Source organism: Corvus moneduloides, chromosome 16, assembly GCF_009650955.1.
Source record: "Corvus moneduloides isolate bCorMon1 chromosome 16, bCorMon1.pri, whole genome shotgun sequence".
NCBI lineage: Eukaryota > Metazoa > Chordata > Aves > Passeriformes > Corvidae > Corvus > Corvus moneduloides.
In genome coordinates, this window is record NC_045491.1 from 12363260 (window position 1) to 12382989 (window position 19730).

Sequence of the window (19730 nt, forward strand, 5' to 3'; positions counted from 1 at the left end):
TTTTTCTGACTAAGATGCAAAGTTGTTACACCACGACAACACCAGCAGGGACCGTAGGATTCCCCTTCACGCATAGCTTGCTGTTCTATAGCACCCAGAGTCAGCTTCACCTTAAAACTTAAAATAAATGTGACAGAAAAATGGTGAGATATTACAAAGCATGATTAAGACTGGTCTTATATGCTGTTTTAGCCAGTTGAACAATGCATTTAATACTGAACTTTAAGATTTTCTACAAGGCAGTGTCAGCCCACTGGGCTCACAGCAGATTCCAAGGAGATCCTAGTACCTTGTGCACTCCCCCCCACATCCCATCGTGGCCAACAAAAAGACAGTCCTGGTGTTCCATAACCCCAGTAACTGCTGGAACAGCAGCACCACCGACCAAAGCCACATGGGAAACGCTGCAATCTCACTACCCACTGAGAAACCCGTGGCTTCCATCGCTTTCATAAAAACCCCCAGAGCCAGGTGGTGCTTCCCTCCTACACAGAAGGGAATCTGGTTGGTTTACTCACTACAGCCCACGTGCATTGTCCTTTGGAGATGGTATGAGAGGGGCCCAGTGGGACCCACGCAGCAGAAAGCACCAGTGTTGACTCAGGGCTCTGAGGGAATTCCCCAGGCTCCATCTATCCCAGGAGTCCCATGCACAGACAAGGAGTGCCAGGGCCCTCCTCCTGACTGCACAACCAGAGGCTCTGGAATGAGCAGCCCACGGGGCATTGCGGCCACCCCACACAACCACATCAGCCCCACCTGATGCAGAGAACCCAACAAAACACATCAGGCATGCATTCCTCATTGCTGCCAAAGGATTACTTAGCTCTAGGCTAATAACTGAAAGATGCTGGGTTTTAGAAGCCATTTAAGAACCTTTCTAAATTCCTGCTGAACATTTCAGTGGCTAAGTAAGTGAAAAAATGGTAACATGAATTTAAAAGATACTTTTTTAACTTGAAAGTGCCTATGAAATAAAGCTTTCCGTCATAATGGAATTCTAAAACCTGCTGATAAAGAAAGTGGAAAATAGTTTGCAGGTTTAGGGGCAACCACAAGAAGCAGGAAATGCTGCTAATTAAAGCACCTGATTTCACTTAAGTCCAAAGAGTCTGTTGCAAAAGACTGAAAGCTCTACTATTGAAGTCAACACCACTTAACTTCCTAACCTATGCCACTTAAATCTCTTTAAGATGTTTTTTTGAAGTATTAGTGATGTTGAAGTCTGCAGAACATCTTGTACAAATGTAGTACACCCCAATTTTTTGTACCTTCATTAGTCCAAAAGGGACAAAAGAAAAACCTGTGTGTATGCTACACCAAACAGCTACCAGCAAATTGCATTCAAGGAAAGTCCTGATCTACAGAACCAAGGCAGCCTGTCAACTCACACTAATCACATCTTATTTGGGATTACCCACGGACTGTATTATTCAGAAACTTAAAGAACTACAAAGCAGCCTGATTAGTTGTATTTTTTTTTTATTAGGTTTATTATGACTTAGAGTTTCTATTACTCCAGCTGGGTAAACCACATTTGAAAGTAAGTTTAACTGCAGGACTTCAATTTCAGCCAAAATCATTTTTGCATTACTTTATTGTAATATAGATTTAAATTGAACATTTAAAACTTACTTCATTAATAAGCAAGCCAAGCTCAGTAGCTTCAGTGCAGGATGTACTGTATGTAACTGCCGCACATTCAGGTTAGATTGGATGTACATGGAGAAGAGACCGGGCAACTGCACGACTCAGAGGAGAAAGCAAAAGTAAGCACCATTTTACCAAACTAAACAGTTCTCAAGTCAGTGTTCCTTACTGAAAATCAACTCACTTCTGGCTCCAGGAGCTGGTTTGGATAATAGCCAAAAGCTATTACCAGAACATCAATTTTCTACACTGGCACAAGAAATAGTCTTCAAAGCAACAGGTACTGGACTTTTTTTATTTTTTTTTTTTTTTTTTTTTAGAGACAACCTGTTCTCCTGTGTTTATCAGGTGAATACATGCATTTTTGATCATTCTGGCAGAGGTCAAAGAGCAAACAACAGTTGGGGCTAAATGAAAAACAATCAAAAGTCGCCAAATATTTAAGGTATAAGCAAAAAAAAAAATTAATGCAACCAGTTTAATATCAAAGTCTGCTTTCTTTCAAAGAAAAATGGCACTAATTAAATAAGAAGCCAGACAAATTTAGTTTTAGATGGTAATAGACTGAATTAATGCTTCAGAGCATTAACAGGATTTATTTAATTGCAAGGAAGGGAAGAAGCAATTTGAACAGGCTCTGTATTTGGGCTAGACCAGCAGCACTGCTACAGTTCCTGTGTGCAGAACTGATACCAGTACGATGTCACCTTTACCACATTAAGAATGAAGTGTGTTAGAAGTTGCAGAGCATAAGCATCTTGCTTGTACAAGCCACTTAACAAATAAACAGAAGAGCTCAAGAATGGTTCTCACACATCCTTTCTGCTCAGGACTCCACCTTTCTTTCAGAACAGAAAAATCCCTCTGGAAAAATCCCTCTGCCAACAAATCCTTCAGTCCAATAAATACTAACATATATTCAGATACCATCTTCAAAATCTTTGCTGAAAATGCAGTCTCCAAATGAAAACTAGCTTTATGCAGTATTAATATCTTACATAAACTAAACCTTATGAATTGTAGTTAATAGCAGTAACTGAAATTAATGTATATTGAGTCTTCAAGTGATGTGCAAGTTCAGCTATGTAACACGGGGGGGGTTGGAGCAGTTCTTACCACTTCACTTTGGACAGTTGTGACAGCTGTCCATGAACTACAGAGCCTCTCACTACAGTACTGTGCAACTGCTGACATCTTCAAGGACTCTTCGGTGTAAAGAAATGTGATGGAAGCACCACAAGGCAAGGAGATCATGCTCAAGTAGAGAGCCTTGAGTGACTCACACAGCATTGCTGTCTTGCCTTGACAACAGACATCAATGAGAGGGCACCAGGGTAAAAAGGGGAAACCTACAGTGAAGTCTGTTTCAAACAGCAAAGATAATACAAAAGAGATCTGACTCTACAAGCACGTAAGCAAAAGTCTTGAAGAGCTGTGTATTAACGTGGAGCTCAAGGTGCCTTAACTTTGCTAGAAGCCACAATTTTTAGTATTGGGAATCTAGCATACCTACATTTAATCCCAGGATCAGCCTACACTTCCAGTTAAAGCATGCATACCACCTCACTAAATACCCCTTTCCCAACGTGCAGGTTTGGAGCTCTTCATTTCTTATTCTTCCTTTGTTATTCCTCTCCAAGGCAGAGATTTAGAGGCCTAAAAGCCAGAGCTCTCCACCAAAGACTTCCTCCCTCTATGTATAAAAATAGTCAGGACACTCCGAGACTGACATCTGTCCTTCCCCATTCAGAAACAGATTTGCAGCAGATCAGTCTTGATCTCTAGATCAGTTTTAGACTATGCTTAAGTTACGGCAGCCAGAGTTCAATCCTATGAATGTAAGCTAAACACAAAAAGAAAGCCATTTATCCTTTTAAATTCATGCTTATGGCATGTTTATCCAGAGTTTTATCATCAACTTCCAGTTTTAAATTGTTTTCTTAGCACTTCACAGAACCTGCATGTCACTCCCTCCTGAAGGGGATGGCATCACACAGAATCTTAAGTTAGTCCAAGTTTCCACATGTGACCAGAAGTCTTACTTGTTAGAACACACCCCTTTTCCAACTATTCCCCACATTCCCGCTCCTCCCACCCCTCCCCACCAATGGGCAATTACTTCACAAGAAATGTAAAATAGGATATGGGTGTACACAAAACCTACCCTTCACTAATACTGAACAGAAAAGCCTATTTTCCAATTACAGGACATTTTTCTCTAAATTTAGGTCAGCACTGGTGCAGTCTGCACTGTGTATGATTACCACAAGGATAATACCAATAAGTACATATATTTTCTCAAACTGATTTAAAAGCCTATGAAGTTAATCGGGGAAAAGTTTAATATTGCTACTTCAGAGCACTAGAACACACAAAGTGAATCCAATAAAGATCCTTGTATTGATTCAATATTAAGTATTAATTGCATGACCATCATAGCACCTCTTTACATTATCACACAATCACCAGAATTAGCAACTGCTTTTAAAACTAAAAAGGGTACAGTCCAATATTTATAACTTGCACACTGTTACTATACAGAAACTAGGTGCATGGTACAGTGCTGCAAAAATGGAAGCCTGCAGTTTTGACAAAGATGCCAAGTCATGTTGTAGACAATTTCAGTCAAACTGGCAATACTGTTTAAGCAAATACTCAAAGCAGGAAATAAAGGACAAAAAAGAGAATTCTATAGCCAAATAAACATCTGAAATTTCCTTTCCCTTTAATAATACAAGTAAGGTCACTTTTAGCCTTGGAACAGATACATGTTCGCCTATGATGATCTTGCTAACTACTACACAATATCTGATGTCCTCTGCTAAGAATATAGTTTAAGAAAGCCGCAGTTACAAGAGGCATCTAATGTAATATCTAAAATTTCCTTTATGGCATTTATTGAATTCTTTGTCTTAAACAGTGAATATGGAAAAGATGGCCTCATGTTTCCTTTTCAATAGTACTCTGAGGATCAAGTGGCTTTCAAGCAGCATGGTGGGTTTGAAATTTTTGCAGTTTAGATCATTCTGTTGCGTTTATGAGTTGGTGAGTCTGTAATGACATCGCCACACTGGGCTGAGGTACGCTTTCTAGTTCCACCATTGTCCAAGTGGAGTGCCATTTCTTCTGATATGAAAGTGTTCAAATCAACATCATGGAGTCCATTTCTCCTTCGACTAGCATTGGAGCCACTGCTCACGTGAGTAGGCGAGCCTGGGGTACTCGAGCGAACACTTATACTAGCCATTGCACCACTAAGACCTGGGGAGAGAGAGAAAAAGGGCTTCAGTCAGACAGCACAGAAAGTTCAGTTCCCACGTGCGCCAGAAAGGATCGCACTCAGCCAAATTCTGCTGAGATCTTAAAGGCACTTCATCCTACTATTTGTACCATTCCAGTCCAGAGCACACCTTCTCAGCTTTCAGTCCATGGAATAATCCAGTAATTACCAGAACTGCTTTTTATGACATTAAAAGTGAGTTTATACACCAGGTTGTAACAACACGCTCTGGCAAACATTAACTCCATCAGCATGACATGCTATTCAAAACATGGACATACTCAAGAGCAGACTATTTCAATTTAAAGGCTTCACACTGGACCAAGAGTTACACAGCCCTGCCAAGGACTTTCCAGTTGAACCGACTCAGTCTTGTTTCAATACCGCCACCCTGCTCCCTTTCACTCCCTGAAGGAAACTGCAGTATGGCAGCAGACAGGTGTACACCACAGCTAGTTTATAAATACAAGCTTTATTTCATGGCTAACACTAACAGCCAACACATTAGTATTAGTAAATTCAGAAAGGCACTTAAATAACAAGCAAGAAAAATCACGTGACAATCACCCAAAATTTGTTATTGACAGATCTGATACAAATCACTATCACAGGTACCCTGCAAGAACTTTGGTTTGTGTTCAGTTAATAGTGTTTGATTCAAACTGAAGTTTATTTCTTGTAGAAACAAGGCCATAAAAAGACAACCATGAACTTCATACCAATTTAAACTCTGCCTTCTGTAACATAACAGTTTTGTAAAAGTGGGACATTCCAAAACATAAGTTTAGTAAGCCTAACTACTCTTCTCAATTTGCAATTCAGGCTTATTTGGAGATAAACAGGAGCACAGAGATAAGACAAACCTCTTTGCTATCATAACATCTTCAAATCTGTGTAATAGTAGGAAAGTACAAAAATATCTGTTGGCCCTAGGAAACATAATGAACAGAAGATGACATGATATTTTTCTAACAGTAAGAACAAGGAAATGTTAAACTGCCCCAGAAGATTCCACTCTCAGCAACTGTCAAAATCTTAGAGCTCTCTTCTCCAGTCTCAAACATTCTATAGCTCTGTCCAGCCATCATAAATCTTGTGTGTGCAGCCATTTAATTCACATCTCCATATACTGTCAAGTAAGCAGCCAAAAGTCACTGACTGACAAGTCAAGTCTAACAAAACTCAATCCACCAGCTGCTGGTAGGCCAAATAGGCAACTTCAGAGGCTCTGGGAAGAGAGGACTGCTAGAGCTACACCACCACTCACCAGAAACCTCAGCTAGAAGCTGAAGTCTAAAGCCATCTGCAGCAATGGCAGGTTAACACACAAGTCAGGATGGAGCAGGCCAACCGACTTCATTCTATGGAACATTACTGAATGAACATTTAAAGCTTTGAATTTGTAACAGCACAGGAAATACTTTTACACAGATCTGGCATTATATAACAACCAGTAGAAACAGCCACTAATCACTAATGCTTTCTTAGGGCTTTTGCTTACAGCTCTAAGTGGTGTTCAAACAGGGCTCAGAAGCATGGTCTGAACTCTGAGAGGTGCCCTGCAGATTTCATTAATAGCAAAATCATCTTTCACTCACAATGGCAAGAGTTATTTAAACAGCAGAAGCTGTTTTAGTGTAAAGGTAACTCAGAAACAAGGTTTGTGACAGTATTCTCAGGATTAAGGTCAAACTTAAATCCAAAACCATTAGGAAAAGAATTTCCCATGCATCTAACCAAGAAAGTAAAGCAGCTACTTGATGACAGATGTATGAGATAAAGCCAATTCAGATACCATAACCTGGATAAACTACCAACATGCACAGTTTGGGCAGGTAACAAATCACTTCACAATTCAAAGACATCAGTAGTTTAATTTCAACTGGCATGACATACATTAGAAAAAAGCATTAATTCATCCTGTACATTTAAATTGAAAAAAATCTGACAGCATACAGGTGACATTTTTTCAAATCCAAACTGATTGTAGAGATTTCCCCCCACATTACTATTCCAAGCAAAACTGCTGTGACCACACAACTTCAGTGTATTACTTACACTTAAGAGTCAACAGTTTACATCACTTATCAGTCATTTGTTATACAACTCATACCAAATGAGCAACATAGTAATTCAGTTTCATCACAACATCTTTTTATTATGTCTAATGCTCAAGTAAGGGGAGAAAAGTTATTCTAAATAAACCCCAAAACTTCCCTGTGATGTGAAAAGACATTTTTCAGCACCACTCAAGAACTGTGTTTTTAAGTGGAGCCTTCTCAAGTAACAAGCATGCTTTAAAATAGTAGATACAGTTAAAAGATGCACCTGTAATACACTGCAGCATAATCTAAACCAGACTGCCAAAGTTCACAAGCAATGCCTAAAGCAGTCACTGACCTCCCAGTATTTAGGTAATACTGAATCAGTGTACATTTAGATACACAACCTTCAGGAGAAGTTAACTAGAAGTTAAAATCTTCAATACAACGTGATGTCAAAGACAGGAGAGGAGCTTTGAATTAATTTCTACAGATCAGAATACAAGGATATTGCATCACAGCATGGACTTAGAGCTACAGGTTAATCTTGTAGCTCACACAGGTATTTAGTACTAGTAAGAGTCATGACTGGGTATGCTGACAGACTGAGTGACAACCTGGGATCGGTTCCTGGCAGTTAGCCAGATTACACAGCACTGCCCATTCATCCAGGGGAGCAGAACTGCCAAACAAAACACTCAGATCACAGTTTAGGATTGGCTAATTGAGCTAACATGGAAGAGTCAAAGCAAACTCAAGGCCTACATTCAAATATCAAGATGCAACTTCATGTAACCAACATCTCTGAGAACAATCTGCAATGCTCAAAGAATCTACTTTTGGTCGACAGGGAAAAGAGTTAAGTTTTTTTCTCAGGAAGCTATGGCAAAGTAGAGGAAATCTCAGAAAAACCATTTACTGTGAATTACTCTGAGTTTAAGCTTTCAGTGGACTCAGAGCTCTTCCCAAAACATTTAAAGCAATAACTGACACTAGGAAGTGGTAAGATGACATGACTGTCAGCAAACACGATTTCCCAACCTCAAATTTCTATATTGTGATTAACATGGCCTAACCACAGGCACACCAGTTTTGTCTATATAACAGGACCGAGATCCAAACAGCTGCTAAAGTGGCTTTACTCTTCCCACAATCTCACAACCACCTCTGAAGTCTCACACTCCTTTCTACCAGGGACATCTCCTTTATTGTTAGAGGCCATTAAGAAAGCACACATGGCTCTTAACCCCTTTTTAAACTGGAAAGGTTTGAAGTGGAGGGCATATCTCAAATACTTTGCAGTACCTAGTACATTCTGATTCCTGTCATATCTTTCAGACATCAACAATATGACATTTCATAAACAATTTTACAAAAAGTTCTATTCTGAAGGTTTCATAGTACTATTAGAGAGAGCTGTGACCAATACTAGCCAATTTACAACAAAGTACCCTCCAAAACTATCAAGATATTAGAATTCTTGACTGAAAGTATGTTTCACGGATTACAAAATACTTAAAACTGTCAGCTCAAAATTAGCAAATTTATCACCACTGGCCTAACAAACTGTAAATGCTCTTTCATCTGCACTACAACCACATCCATGTAGGACTTAGTCAGGTCATCACCATGGCATAATATACTGGGTAGCTACTGTCCAGTATAGTAATAGCATTAACTATTGTTTTCAAGAAGTTTTAATCAGGAAGTATCAAAAGGAACATTCACGCTTAGATAAGTGGGACTAAAGCAGGAATTAGTTAATAACCCCAGATAAATACAAAATGGCATGCAGAGAGATCATTGTCACTCTATGTCATATTCACCCTTCCACAGTACTGGCTCAAATAGCAAGTTTTAGCAGCACATACCAACACACAATTCCATCACAGCTACATATACACACAACCTTTAAATTAAACTATGTCAGACCAACCTGAACTCTGTTCTCCCACCCCCTCTTTTACCAACTTCTGTTTCTCCACTCTGCTAAATGCTCTGTTTTAAACTGCACTTTAGTATTTTGACAAGCAAATATGAAGGGCTAGTGGAAATTCAGCCTCTTAAGCAGCCAGGCCACACACTTCTACATGCAAGTGTTCTGTCTACCCGAAGAGAGACCCAATCATGTGAATGATATACATCAACACTAACGCTGAGGAGAAAAAGAACTAATATTCTCTCACTGTACTGTTGCCCTATTTTTTTCCTCAAATTCACCTGATTTTTGTTTAAGAATGCTCAAGTCAAATGCATTTCAACATTACCTTTCCAAGCTTCTTTCCCCTCCTCAAATCACAGCATTTTCTCACATTATGCTGGGAAGGGTGGTCTGTGAAACATGGAGTACATTCCACAGTAAAGGATATGGGCTGTGCACAAGACTTGGTATGCCAGCTACAGCCAGGCACAAAGTGGTCTAGCACATGGCAGCGTTTGGTAATCCTGTACTGTTAGCTCAGATTGATGTAATTCTGTCATTTGAAACTCATCTCTTACAGAACTAGAAATGTCAATACACATCCAGAGAGTAGGTCAAGATTACATCCACACTCTCCCTAGCTGCAATCACATTTCAGGGGCTAACAGAAGTTAAAAACCCAACTCTCTAATTGAGATGTTGGACAACGAAGGTACTTATTATCTTCTACTACCACATCTTGAAACACCAACCATCAGACTGATGTTTCATTGAAGTTTCAGAAAAATGCACTGGCACTTCAGAGTAAAACATCATGTATTACCTTGAGATAACTACCCAGCTTTTCTAAAAGGCTTGAACTTCTTTTCAAATATTCACAGTTCACGCTGCCAGCCATGCTTTATTTGAAAGCTTACCCACTAGCATGCTAACAATGAAAAGCTGGTAATAAGGAAAGAGATTTTGTTTACCAGAGTTTACTCTCTCAAGAGTAAGGTTCCAAAGTCTCATTCTCACTAAGTAACACTAAAGACTTCAGTAACAACTGCAGAACATAGGTGCAATGAAGTTAAAAGGGAGATCACATACACCTTAAACATTCTCATGTTTAATTTTTTGTCATGATAATTTTGCTTTTAGCTACTATAACAAGTACTTCTCTACTGTTCTGCTTTCAAGACAAGTTTTCTTGTAGTAGAAAGACTTGATAATCAGTACTACAATATTAAATTCTGGGTTCAACATCCCTAGCTTTTGTCAAAAAAAACTGTCAACCATCTTGCAGAGATATAAGTCAGACATTACAGGGTTGTAGACAGAAGAGGCAAGGCTAAAAATCCAATTTTAACATATTTCTTTTCAGATGAAGCATACACTTTAAAGATTGTACTGATACCTAAAAGATGCTATTCTCTAATGTTTTAGTCTGGGGCATACACCTAGAATTGTGTTTGATGTTCCAGGAAATACTGAATTATTAGCTATTTTGTTACCACTGCTTCTGTCAAAATTTTCAGACATGTTTATGGTACATTTAGGGGTTACATGATGAAAAAACAGGCATTTTCCATCATCAAAGGGGAAGATCAGCAAGTTATAATGCCACGGTCTTCAGACATGTATTAGTACCTATTTCTGAGAAGTCAACAGACCAATTCTGCTTTCACTGAGCTTTACTTGGTGCCATAGGCTATTCATACCTATCTCTGCCTCACTAGAAGAGGTCTTGCTGTGAGCAGAAAAGTTTTAGCATTATCCCTCAAATCTAATTCAACCCATCCACATGATCAATAAAGAAATATTCCATTCCCACAGGAAGCCAACCAGCACAAAACAGCCTCGCTCCTTTACATGCCAGTTGAAAACTCCCCTCAAAACCTCGGTGCCTGGACTGTTGTTCACCATCATCAGGTTCTCATGTTCCCTCATAATACCTAGAAGTAGCACTTTCAAAGAATGTGCCAAAACTTACAATAAGCACAGGCCTAATGAAGACAATTTACACACACCTGAAGATCCTTGGCAGGCTTCAAAATCAAAACATAGTTTTGAGAAGCCCTACAATAAATAGGAAATGAGTTCATGAGATTGCTTAATCACAACTTCCCTAATGTTAAAGGAAAAAAAAAAAAGGGGGAGAAGCTGGAGGAATGCAGACATCATAAAAACAGTTATGAGGCCCAATATAAGCCTAGTCACTAAAGGATTAGCACAAAAGCATTTGTGTCAAGGACCAGATTGAAACCGGTATCAGGAGAACCTAATCCAAAAGGTGACTGACATGTAATCTTGTCAATCAGCTGATGAAGGGGAAAAGTACATTTTGAGCCCCTGCAGTGCCACTACACAGCACAGAATTTCCCCATAACCCCGCAATACATTATGAAATATGGAAAACATTATGCATCATTGTTCAGATCCTCATGCTATAGAGAAGTGACTTCCATAAACCACCTCTATACAAAGCAGATGCTAGGAAATAATACATGGACACAAAAAGAGCCATATTACCAATAAAAATGCCTCTGAGTTTACTCAGAGAGCTGACTGTGCTGAGTTGAGCCTACCTAAGCTTCCTCTCACCTGAGATTGAGCCCTTACAGTTAAATCTAACTCCACAGATTCAACTATATTTTCAGAAAATAATTTTTAAGAGGGTGTTTGTCACAGTGAGAGCCAGCTTCTGCAGTTGTTCTCATTAATTTTATCTACACTGAGTAAGCAACAGGGGTGCACAGAATTCCCTAACCCGCTCCCAGTATGAGACAGGAAACTGCCAAAACCGACATGACTAGGTGGAAGCATGTTTGGTTTAAATGGCAACAGAGCAGCCAATAACACCAGGCTTAGGCTGTTACCTCGAGTAACACTGTCTGAATTGTGTATCTTGAAAAACCACCACAGCACAGCAGAAGCAAAGACTGCATTTTCAGGAATTCACTCATCTAATTAAGTCATCAATTCTAACCCCACTGAGAATACCCAGACAGTAAAATTTTCATTTAGGTTGCACTTCTAGATAGCTTAACTTTTACTTTTAGAATGGTCTACGGTTTGTACCTCAAGGTATCTGCTACCCTTTTGAATTCTAGAAGGCATGACAGCCAGAGGTGAACTGCCTCATCTCACCTCAAGAGCAATTTAAAGCACATTTGTCTCTCACTTGCTAAATCATAATCCAATACAGAATAAGCTACTGAATATTCAGATCTGAAATTACATACACCACCAACACTGCTGGTGATGGCAAGGAAGGCAATTCAGTATGACACTGGAAGATATGTAAATCTGAAAGTGAACTAGAACAAAGTTCTGAACAGGACTCTATTACAAAAATGTGCACATGAAACACCCTTTCCAGGGTATATTAAGCAGAATGCCAAACTGCATTATCCAGTGCCTAACAAAGGTATTAGAGAGCTAGAGACAGAAGCCTCAGACATCAAATTGCCTCCCTAAGCCCCCAAAAACTTGCTAGTAGTCAAATCTTAATATTTAACTAGTTGCCAGCATAGCATTACCATTTTCCAAGAATTCTGCTTGCTTTAGCATTGGTATGAATGCCAAGCCTCTTCATGCTTCAAAAACACTACCAAGACTTGATACTTAACTGTTGAGTTCACAGCTGTGGAGTATTACAGACCCAAATTTCATTTTTATTCAATACCTTTTCTTCATTCAAAATACTCAGCTATACAAATTTTTAGCAGCCAACACAAGCCTTATACATGCAAAAGCTCCCTTAAAGAATGAGGGGAATACCTTCAGCTGGAACACCAGGTACATTACATATGCCAAACATGCTTTAAGAACCCCCACCCAATTTTAACCAAGTAGTATTGAAAAAGTGACTGTTACCATGCAGAGCTATGGCTTCACGGAAGGGTTGCAAATCAGTCTCTACAGATGAGCTAGTTTCTGTTGAAGTAGCTCGGTTAGGGGATACTACAGTCAGTCTTGGGGGAGCTCTAGAATTTCTTGGAGGAGGGACTTTTCCACAAAGGAAGCTGATCAAGTCTTCTCTTCGAATAGTTCTTCTGCGTTTTTTAACCCAGGCTAACACATCCTTATTCCGACGCTGATAGCCAATCTGAATTCCTAAATCAAAGCTTCGCTGGTGGGCATCCACACTTTCTGCAAGAAGACAGAAAAAAGTTCTTTTAGTGTTACACAGCAATGTGTAGCATGGCACAGCACTGATGTGGCTTCCTGTCAACCACGGGAAAGAAGAAGTATCTACATCTTCTACAGGTCACACCACAAGGCAGCACCAAGGTGGCTGCAGCAGCAAAGATGAGCTCCACTAAACCTAAAGAGAGTATTAGTCAAAATGTTCCATCCTCTTTACAAGCCAGATAGTCAACAGCAACTCCAGCACCACTTAAACAGCATTTACTGTACTTCAGGTCGACACCACAGCACTGTTTATTTACATTAAAACACACTTAGAGCTTGTCAGTCTGAGGAAGATACTTAAATCAATGGACAACAGACACACAAAGTGCATCAATAGAGCCAGGAAGCCCCAAAATAAGAAAGGAGTAACTGCTTCTCTTCATTCTGACAGGTAAGGAATTGCCTGAAAATTCAGATTTCTTTCAAGTTCTTCTATTTTCAGCTGAATTTCAATTGCAGAGACAATTCATAGACCATAGTTTTGAAACTAGTTAGAACACGAGTGTCCTAAATGCCTCTCAATTAGGCAACATACCATTTACAAAGGGAGGCTAAGAAAGTATCCTTCCCCGTTTAGGATCCGACTGCAATTTTTGATATACAAAAGCTTTAAACACACTGTTTGCAATAAATCCTACTACAAAATGCAATTTCACTCTGTTGATGTAACTAGTCACCTGTGCACATCAGTTACAACTGTGCCTCCAAAAGACTTAAATGCCATGTATTAAGTTGCTTTCAAACTTCGGGAAGTGTATTTCTGGCTACCAGTTTGAGTAACTTTCAAACCACAGTAACAGGTGGGACAAATCCAGTTCACTACATAATTATGCTCATCTTGTTTGTCATATGTTTGCTATCAGAGCTTTGACAACAGCTATTTCAGTTTAATGTAAAATATTATGTTGCTCTTGCTCCTTAAAAGACATCAACATATGCACTCCAATTTTGTTCACTTGAATTCCATGGATTTTTTTCAATGTGGCAAAGCTGATTTAAACAGCATTTTATATTCTTGTTTTATTAATGAAGTCCAAGGCAAAAGCCATTTGCCCAGAACATGAAGCTATTTCTTTAAGAACAGCTACCCCAAGATATTGGTTTACAAACAGTGACATACACATCTAATGTAGCTTTCTCACACTCCAGAACTCAAAAAGAACCACTACAAAATGCTATTTTTGGACTTATATTCTAAGGCACCACGGCACAGTCCATAAAAGATAGCACTGAAATCTACACTGCCGAAGAGCAGCACTTCAAACCTAACACAACAGACCAAAACCACCTCAAACCGAGCTGAGTTAAATCTTGGTGCTTTTGGAATACAAACTAAACAGGTACACAAAGTACACTTAGCCTGTTACTTTTACCCGCTCTAAGAGTATTTTGCCTGTACTACTTTGTAATCTAAAGGCTACATTTACAAATGCTAACTCCTCTGAAAGCAATGGCAACATGACAGGTTATTCCTTCTGCCATTTTATACTCCACAGCAGCCCAGACACCAATGCATTGGCAGTAAAAGCTGCCCAAACACTCTGGAGCCAACTTGGAAGTGAAAATATTCCTTTAATCACTTCCTGAAATACCAGGAGTGTCCTTCTGAGGCTTGGAGGCTGACTTTACATCAATACCCTGCTTTCTTTGTGTATCAGAATGCTTTACAAAGTGCTAACTGTGAATTAGGTATGAGGTCAAACACGGACTGCTTATGCAGCCCAGAGAAGTTTCAAGCATCATTACCCTGGGAAGATTAGATTTTTATGGTAAAAGCCACAACTACTTTGTTTACAAAGTTAAGCTGGCAAAACCTAAGCAGTAAAACTGCATACATTCTGAAATTACCAAGTCAAAATTAACATTAGAAAATATTCAGGTTTTTTTTAATAAAAAGGTAAACTATAAGCTCAGAAGTCTTATTCTAACATGTACCTAAAACTTCCCACAGTAGCCTCAAGTTCTAAATCCTCCATTACAAGTCATGCCTTCACTTTTTTAGTGCAATCCGGAAGATAATCAAGTGCCTTGAATGCAGTCTCTATCACCAGCACCAGAAATTCAGGACATAAGACCATCAGTGTGGTTTGATATTAAACTTCTAATCTATATTCAGAAGAAATGCTGACATTCAAGACATCATGGCATTCTCATTATGCACCATTCCTCAGGTTGCTCTTGTTAAAAAGACGATGCCTCAAAAACCCAAGTATTTATCAGATCAGAAACCAGCTGACAAGGCAGGAAGCAGTTTGTGATGTTCCCTTCACCACACCAAGTCTTCCTCCAGTGTTTTGACAGAGTCCTCCAAAACAAACAGTACTGAGAATGTGAAAAATAGGAGTTTTTAAGAGCCATGTTCATCACTAGGGAAAGCAAGTTCACAGTAAGAGACTCCAAATTGTCAGATATGACAGCGTTTAGCTGGTTCTACCACATTCTCACCAAATTTCTACTGACTCGCAAGTTAACTGAAAATTGAAAAATAGCATTCCTGAGTAACTCAGGTACTCTAGCACTTTAAGATCTGTTTGAATAAAACATTTGCTTCAGGTGCTGGTTTTTGAAGCATTACATTACACCTGCCTAAAGTCAGCTTCCAACTTAAATTCTAGTTTCCCTGACCACCTACTCTTCAGTTAATCACATCATTGCCAACAAAAATGAGGGCTCATTTTGCCTAGAGCACAAGTAATCAAACAGAAATAAACAGCCTAAATCTTCATACTAAAGATGCTGTAAGGGAGAGCCATGCCATTTTTAAAGACAGACTGTAATTATTCCAGACTATTTATTAACACTACCACCATTCTCAAATGACTGGCATCCCCAGCCACGTTCTAGTGACCCACTCCCTCAGGCCAGCACCTTCCTGCTCTGAGGTGCTGCCCCTTTACATGACCTGACACACGTACAAAGCACTCAAATGCACTTTCTGCAGGAGGCAAGTCTCTGGCAGCAAGGGTTGTGCACCAACATTTCCTCCCTGCTCAGTCCGCATCTGTCAGAAATCTGATCACCCATCACAAACACATCAAGTTCAACTGCTTAAGGCAAATCCAAAATGACAAAACTGACGGTATATGAAGGAACATACAGATAGAACTACATATAATGTTGTACAGACCAATTAAAAAAAAAACCTCAAGAAAAAAAAAATCAAACTACAAGCCAGAAAAACAAACGTCTGGAACTTTAAAACGCTTCCCTCCCTTGGAATGGAAGGCAGTAACAATAGGAATCACAATGTGCCAATTTCAGCCTTTCCTGATATGTCTCATTTTAGCACAACCTTTTAAACAAACCAAAAACCACTGAATGATCCTTCTGCAGACAAGAATTCCTATGACAACCCAAAGAACTGCAGAGTTCAGAAACACCCATTAAACCAGCACTAAAGCACAGCCACATGCAGAGTACACTCCTATCAAAGTTCTGGCTAACAGTGCCTTCTTACAGCCACACTGGACACAGCCAGAATGACATTCTAGTGCTTAAAATAAACTGGGAAGCTTGCTTAAGAAGCCTCACTGCCACAAGAAGATAAAACTTTCTGTCACATAACATCTGTGCAGAATTTTATGAACACTAAACCCAACTGTGCTCCACCACAAAAGCGAAGGCAATATACTGACACTCCAACATCTAATGCACCATGAAATATAGACAATGCAGAGAATTTCAGTACTGTTTAATAAACCATTGGAAGCTTCCCTGAATGCACAAGAAACAGACACATATTAAAGACACCCTTTTTCAAGGGGCTCAAAGTAAAATAGCTTTTAAGTTTATGAGTCACTGACATGAGGCAACAGAAAAGATTCAGCTACCGTCAGCTAAAGCGGCCCAGGGAAAACCTGCAAGATTCAGGAACCAGTCTCGGGTTAAGATTTTATCAGGGTGAATAAGAGACATTAACAGGCCCTACTTATGAGTAAGCCGGGGCAGGAGGCAGAGCAGGGCCCAGCTCGGCGGGGAGGGCTGCCGGGGCAGCGGGGGGGCAGCCCCTTACCTTTGTAGAGGTTGGTGACCGCAGTGGCGGCGTTCTGGAAGGGGACCCAGAGGGAGAGCCCCGGCTGCTGGCACACCCGGTCTGCAGGGAGGGAAGGACACACGCTGTTTATTTTGGAGTCACCCGCTCCGAACGGCCATGTTAGGTTTCGCCATTTTGTTCCACCTTCCGGAGGCAGCTCCGGATCGGGGCCGAGCGGGCAGCGGCCCGCCCGGGGCAGCGGGCGCGGTGCCCCCAGCGCGGCGGGGAGCGCCCGGCCGCCCCCGCCCCGGCGCACAATGAGCCCGGCCCCGCTCTTCGCCATTTTGTCGGAGTCTCTTCCCGGGGCTGGGCGTCAGTAGCCGCCGGCAGGGCCGGGCTTCCCGGATCCCCCCCCCCTTCCCCCCACTCCTCCCCGGCACTCGGGGCTCGCCCCCGCCGCCCGGACCCTCCCGGCGCGGCCCCGGCGGAGCGCCCCGACACCCTGCGGCCGCACTACGGCCCGAGAGCTCCGGCGGCCGGAGGAGGGGGTGCGGCCGGGCCGGGCCGGGCCGGCGCAGGAGCCGCCCCGGGCGCTGTCCGGACCGCGACCGCGGCTCCCCCTCCCTCTCGCCATTTTGTTTTCCCGTCCGTCTCTCAGGGCGGCCGCGGCCCGGCAGCTGCTCCTCCCGCCGCCTCGGCCCCTTTGTACCGCTGCGGGCACGTCCCCACCCCGGCGGCTCCGCGGCTGCTCGGCGCCCCCACCCCCCACTGCCCGGGCCCCGAGTCCACCGCGCTCAGGCTCTACCAGCCTCTCGGCCGTAGCCGCCCCAGCTGTGCCCTCCCCAGGCCCCTGGCCGTGCTCACCCTTGTAGAGCTGCGCCACGGCGGTGGCCGAATTCTGGAAGAGATGCCAGAGCTTCTGCTGCTTGTGCTCAGGCTGCGCCGCCGCCTCGTCCTGCAGCTCCGGCGCCAGCGCCTCCTCCTGCTCGGCCTCGGCCAGGCACTGCCGCTCCCACTTGCTGAACCAGTGCTCGGGCCCGTGCTCCTGGATCTCCGCCTCGCCCTCCTCCTTCTTGTCCTCCATCCTCCGCCCGGCTCCGCGTCCCACCGCCGCGTACACCCGGTCCCGACAGCCGGCCGCGCTCGTTCCGTGCGCCGGGCCGGCCCTACCTCACCCCCATGCCGGGCCCGCCCGTCGCTCTGCCGGCCCCAAACACTCCGACCGCCGGCACCGCCCCGACCGCACTGAGAGCCCGGCCGAGGCGCCTGGGAACGCGCAGCCGGCCCGCCCCGCCCGCAGCGTCCGATTGGCCGTCACCGCCCCGGCGCAGCCGGTCCGTGCGGAATTCCCAGCGCTCATTGGTTTGTTCTCGTGTCCGTCAAGCGGGGCACCCCGGGGGCGGGGCTAACGCGGGTTTGGTTACACCGTCACAGCCCCGTGCCGGGGGCGTCGGCCTGGTGCGCGTGCGCAGTGCGCTGCCTCGCGCGGCCCCGGCCCCGGCCCCGCCCCTGGCGTGAGGCGGCCCCGCCCGCGCCCCCCCGGCAGCGGCCCCGGGGCCGCCCCGAGCGGGCGAGGCGCTCCCAGCCTCGGGCGGCCGCGGCAGCCGCTGCCCGCGGCGGTACCGGGTGGTGGCAGCGGCCGCCGCGGCTCCGCTGAGGGGCAGAGTCCGCCCGGGAGGTGGTTCCTTTCCCGGCCCCGGGGGAAGATGGCGGCCGCGCAGGGCCCGAGGGCCGAGCCCTGTGACACGGCCGGGCCCGGGTCCAGCGCACAGCAGAGATGGCTGAGGGGCTTGCACCGAGAGTTCAGACCCACGGCATCACTTTTCTCTCTGTTCTACACATTATTTACCATTTCTTGATTCTGCGCTGTACCGGGCACAGTCCCAACAAACAGACGGAAGTCACAGCTGCTTTGCGCACGTTTAAAAACACTCGTTTACCTCGCGATCTCGTCGCTATGCTGCTGTGAAAAGGCACTTCCCAGCTGCTCCAGCCACAGTTCCAGTCAAGGCAAACGTCCCCCAAGCTGCTGTGTAGCGACGGCCGGGCACACCTGCACCCACACCCGGGTTTGCATCCGCTGTCCCCAGGCTGCGATGCCACCGCTGTCCGCGGTCAGCCGGGTCCAGATCGGCTGCCACATCATTGAACTGATTATAGACACACTCTGGCAGCCTGGTGTGCCCATCCCATCCCATCCCGTGGCAGAAACACTCACAGGCTTTATGGACTGTTTCCTCCTCTGACAGGCTTCCTTATCCAGTCCATACTTGTTCCCTTTTTGAACTTGGATCTTCATACAACTTCTTAAAACATTCAGAAATTCAAGCCTAAATCATATATACTGGGGAAAGAGGTGGCATGAAGGTATAATTAGGACTGTCGAGTTGGGGTCTCTGAGAACAACTGAAAACTAAAGCTGCCACTACCGTACTTCCTAAACCACTGAGACTAATTACTAAGGACCTCGTGGTTGTGGGTTATGCCTTGGTACTCCATGTGAGTAGAAGGGATAAGAGCACCCATAACTTTGTGCATGTCTCCTTAAACTGAAATTGTGGCATTGGCTTTTAATATAAGTATCTCATATATATAGCACTAATGCACAAACACGGAGGCATGGATATTCCCTTCCTCTCTAGGCAAGGCTCTGTCCAATTCTTGTTTAGGATTATGAACTTCAGCCGA

The 19730-nt window shown here is 43.3% G+C and overlaps 1 protein-coding gene across 1 annotated transcript; it reads right to left on the reverse strand.

Annotated features, from left to right (window-relative positions):
- Positions 1-1465: 1465 nt before the first annotated feature.
- Positions 1466-18302, reverse strand: C16H16orf72 (chromosome 16 C16orf72 homolog). Its single transcript, XM_032125679.1, has 4 exons — positions 17907-18302; positions 17082-17162; positions 12752-13027; positions 1466-4911 (listed from the first exon to the last, which is right to left on the reverse strand). Exons 1-4 carry the CDS (start codon positions 18124-18126, stop codon positions 4667-4669), a joined length of 822 nt encoding a protein of 273 aa, XP_031981570.1. The 5' UTR covers positions 18127-18302; the 3' UTR covers positions 1466-4666.
- Positions 18303-19730: the final 1428 nt, after the last annotated feature.

What these genes read in the sequence shown, in the direction of transcription:
- C16H16orf72 (XM_032125679.1), bottom strand. Translation starts at nt 18,126, where the DNA reads ATGGAGGACAAGAAGGAGGAGGGCGAGGCGGAGATCCAGGAGCACGGG. An exon ending in GGTCACCAACCTCTACAAAG is followed by an intron (nt 13,028 to 17,081) that starts GTAAGGGGCTGC and finishes GTCTTCTTGCAG; the next exon opens with AAAGTGTGGATGCCCACCAG. An exon ending in TGAAGCCATAGCTCTGCATG is followed by an intron (nt 4,912 to 12,751) that starts GTAACAGTCACT and finishes CTCTCTCCCCAG; the next exon opens with GTCTTAGTGGTGCAATGGCT.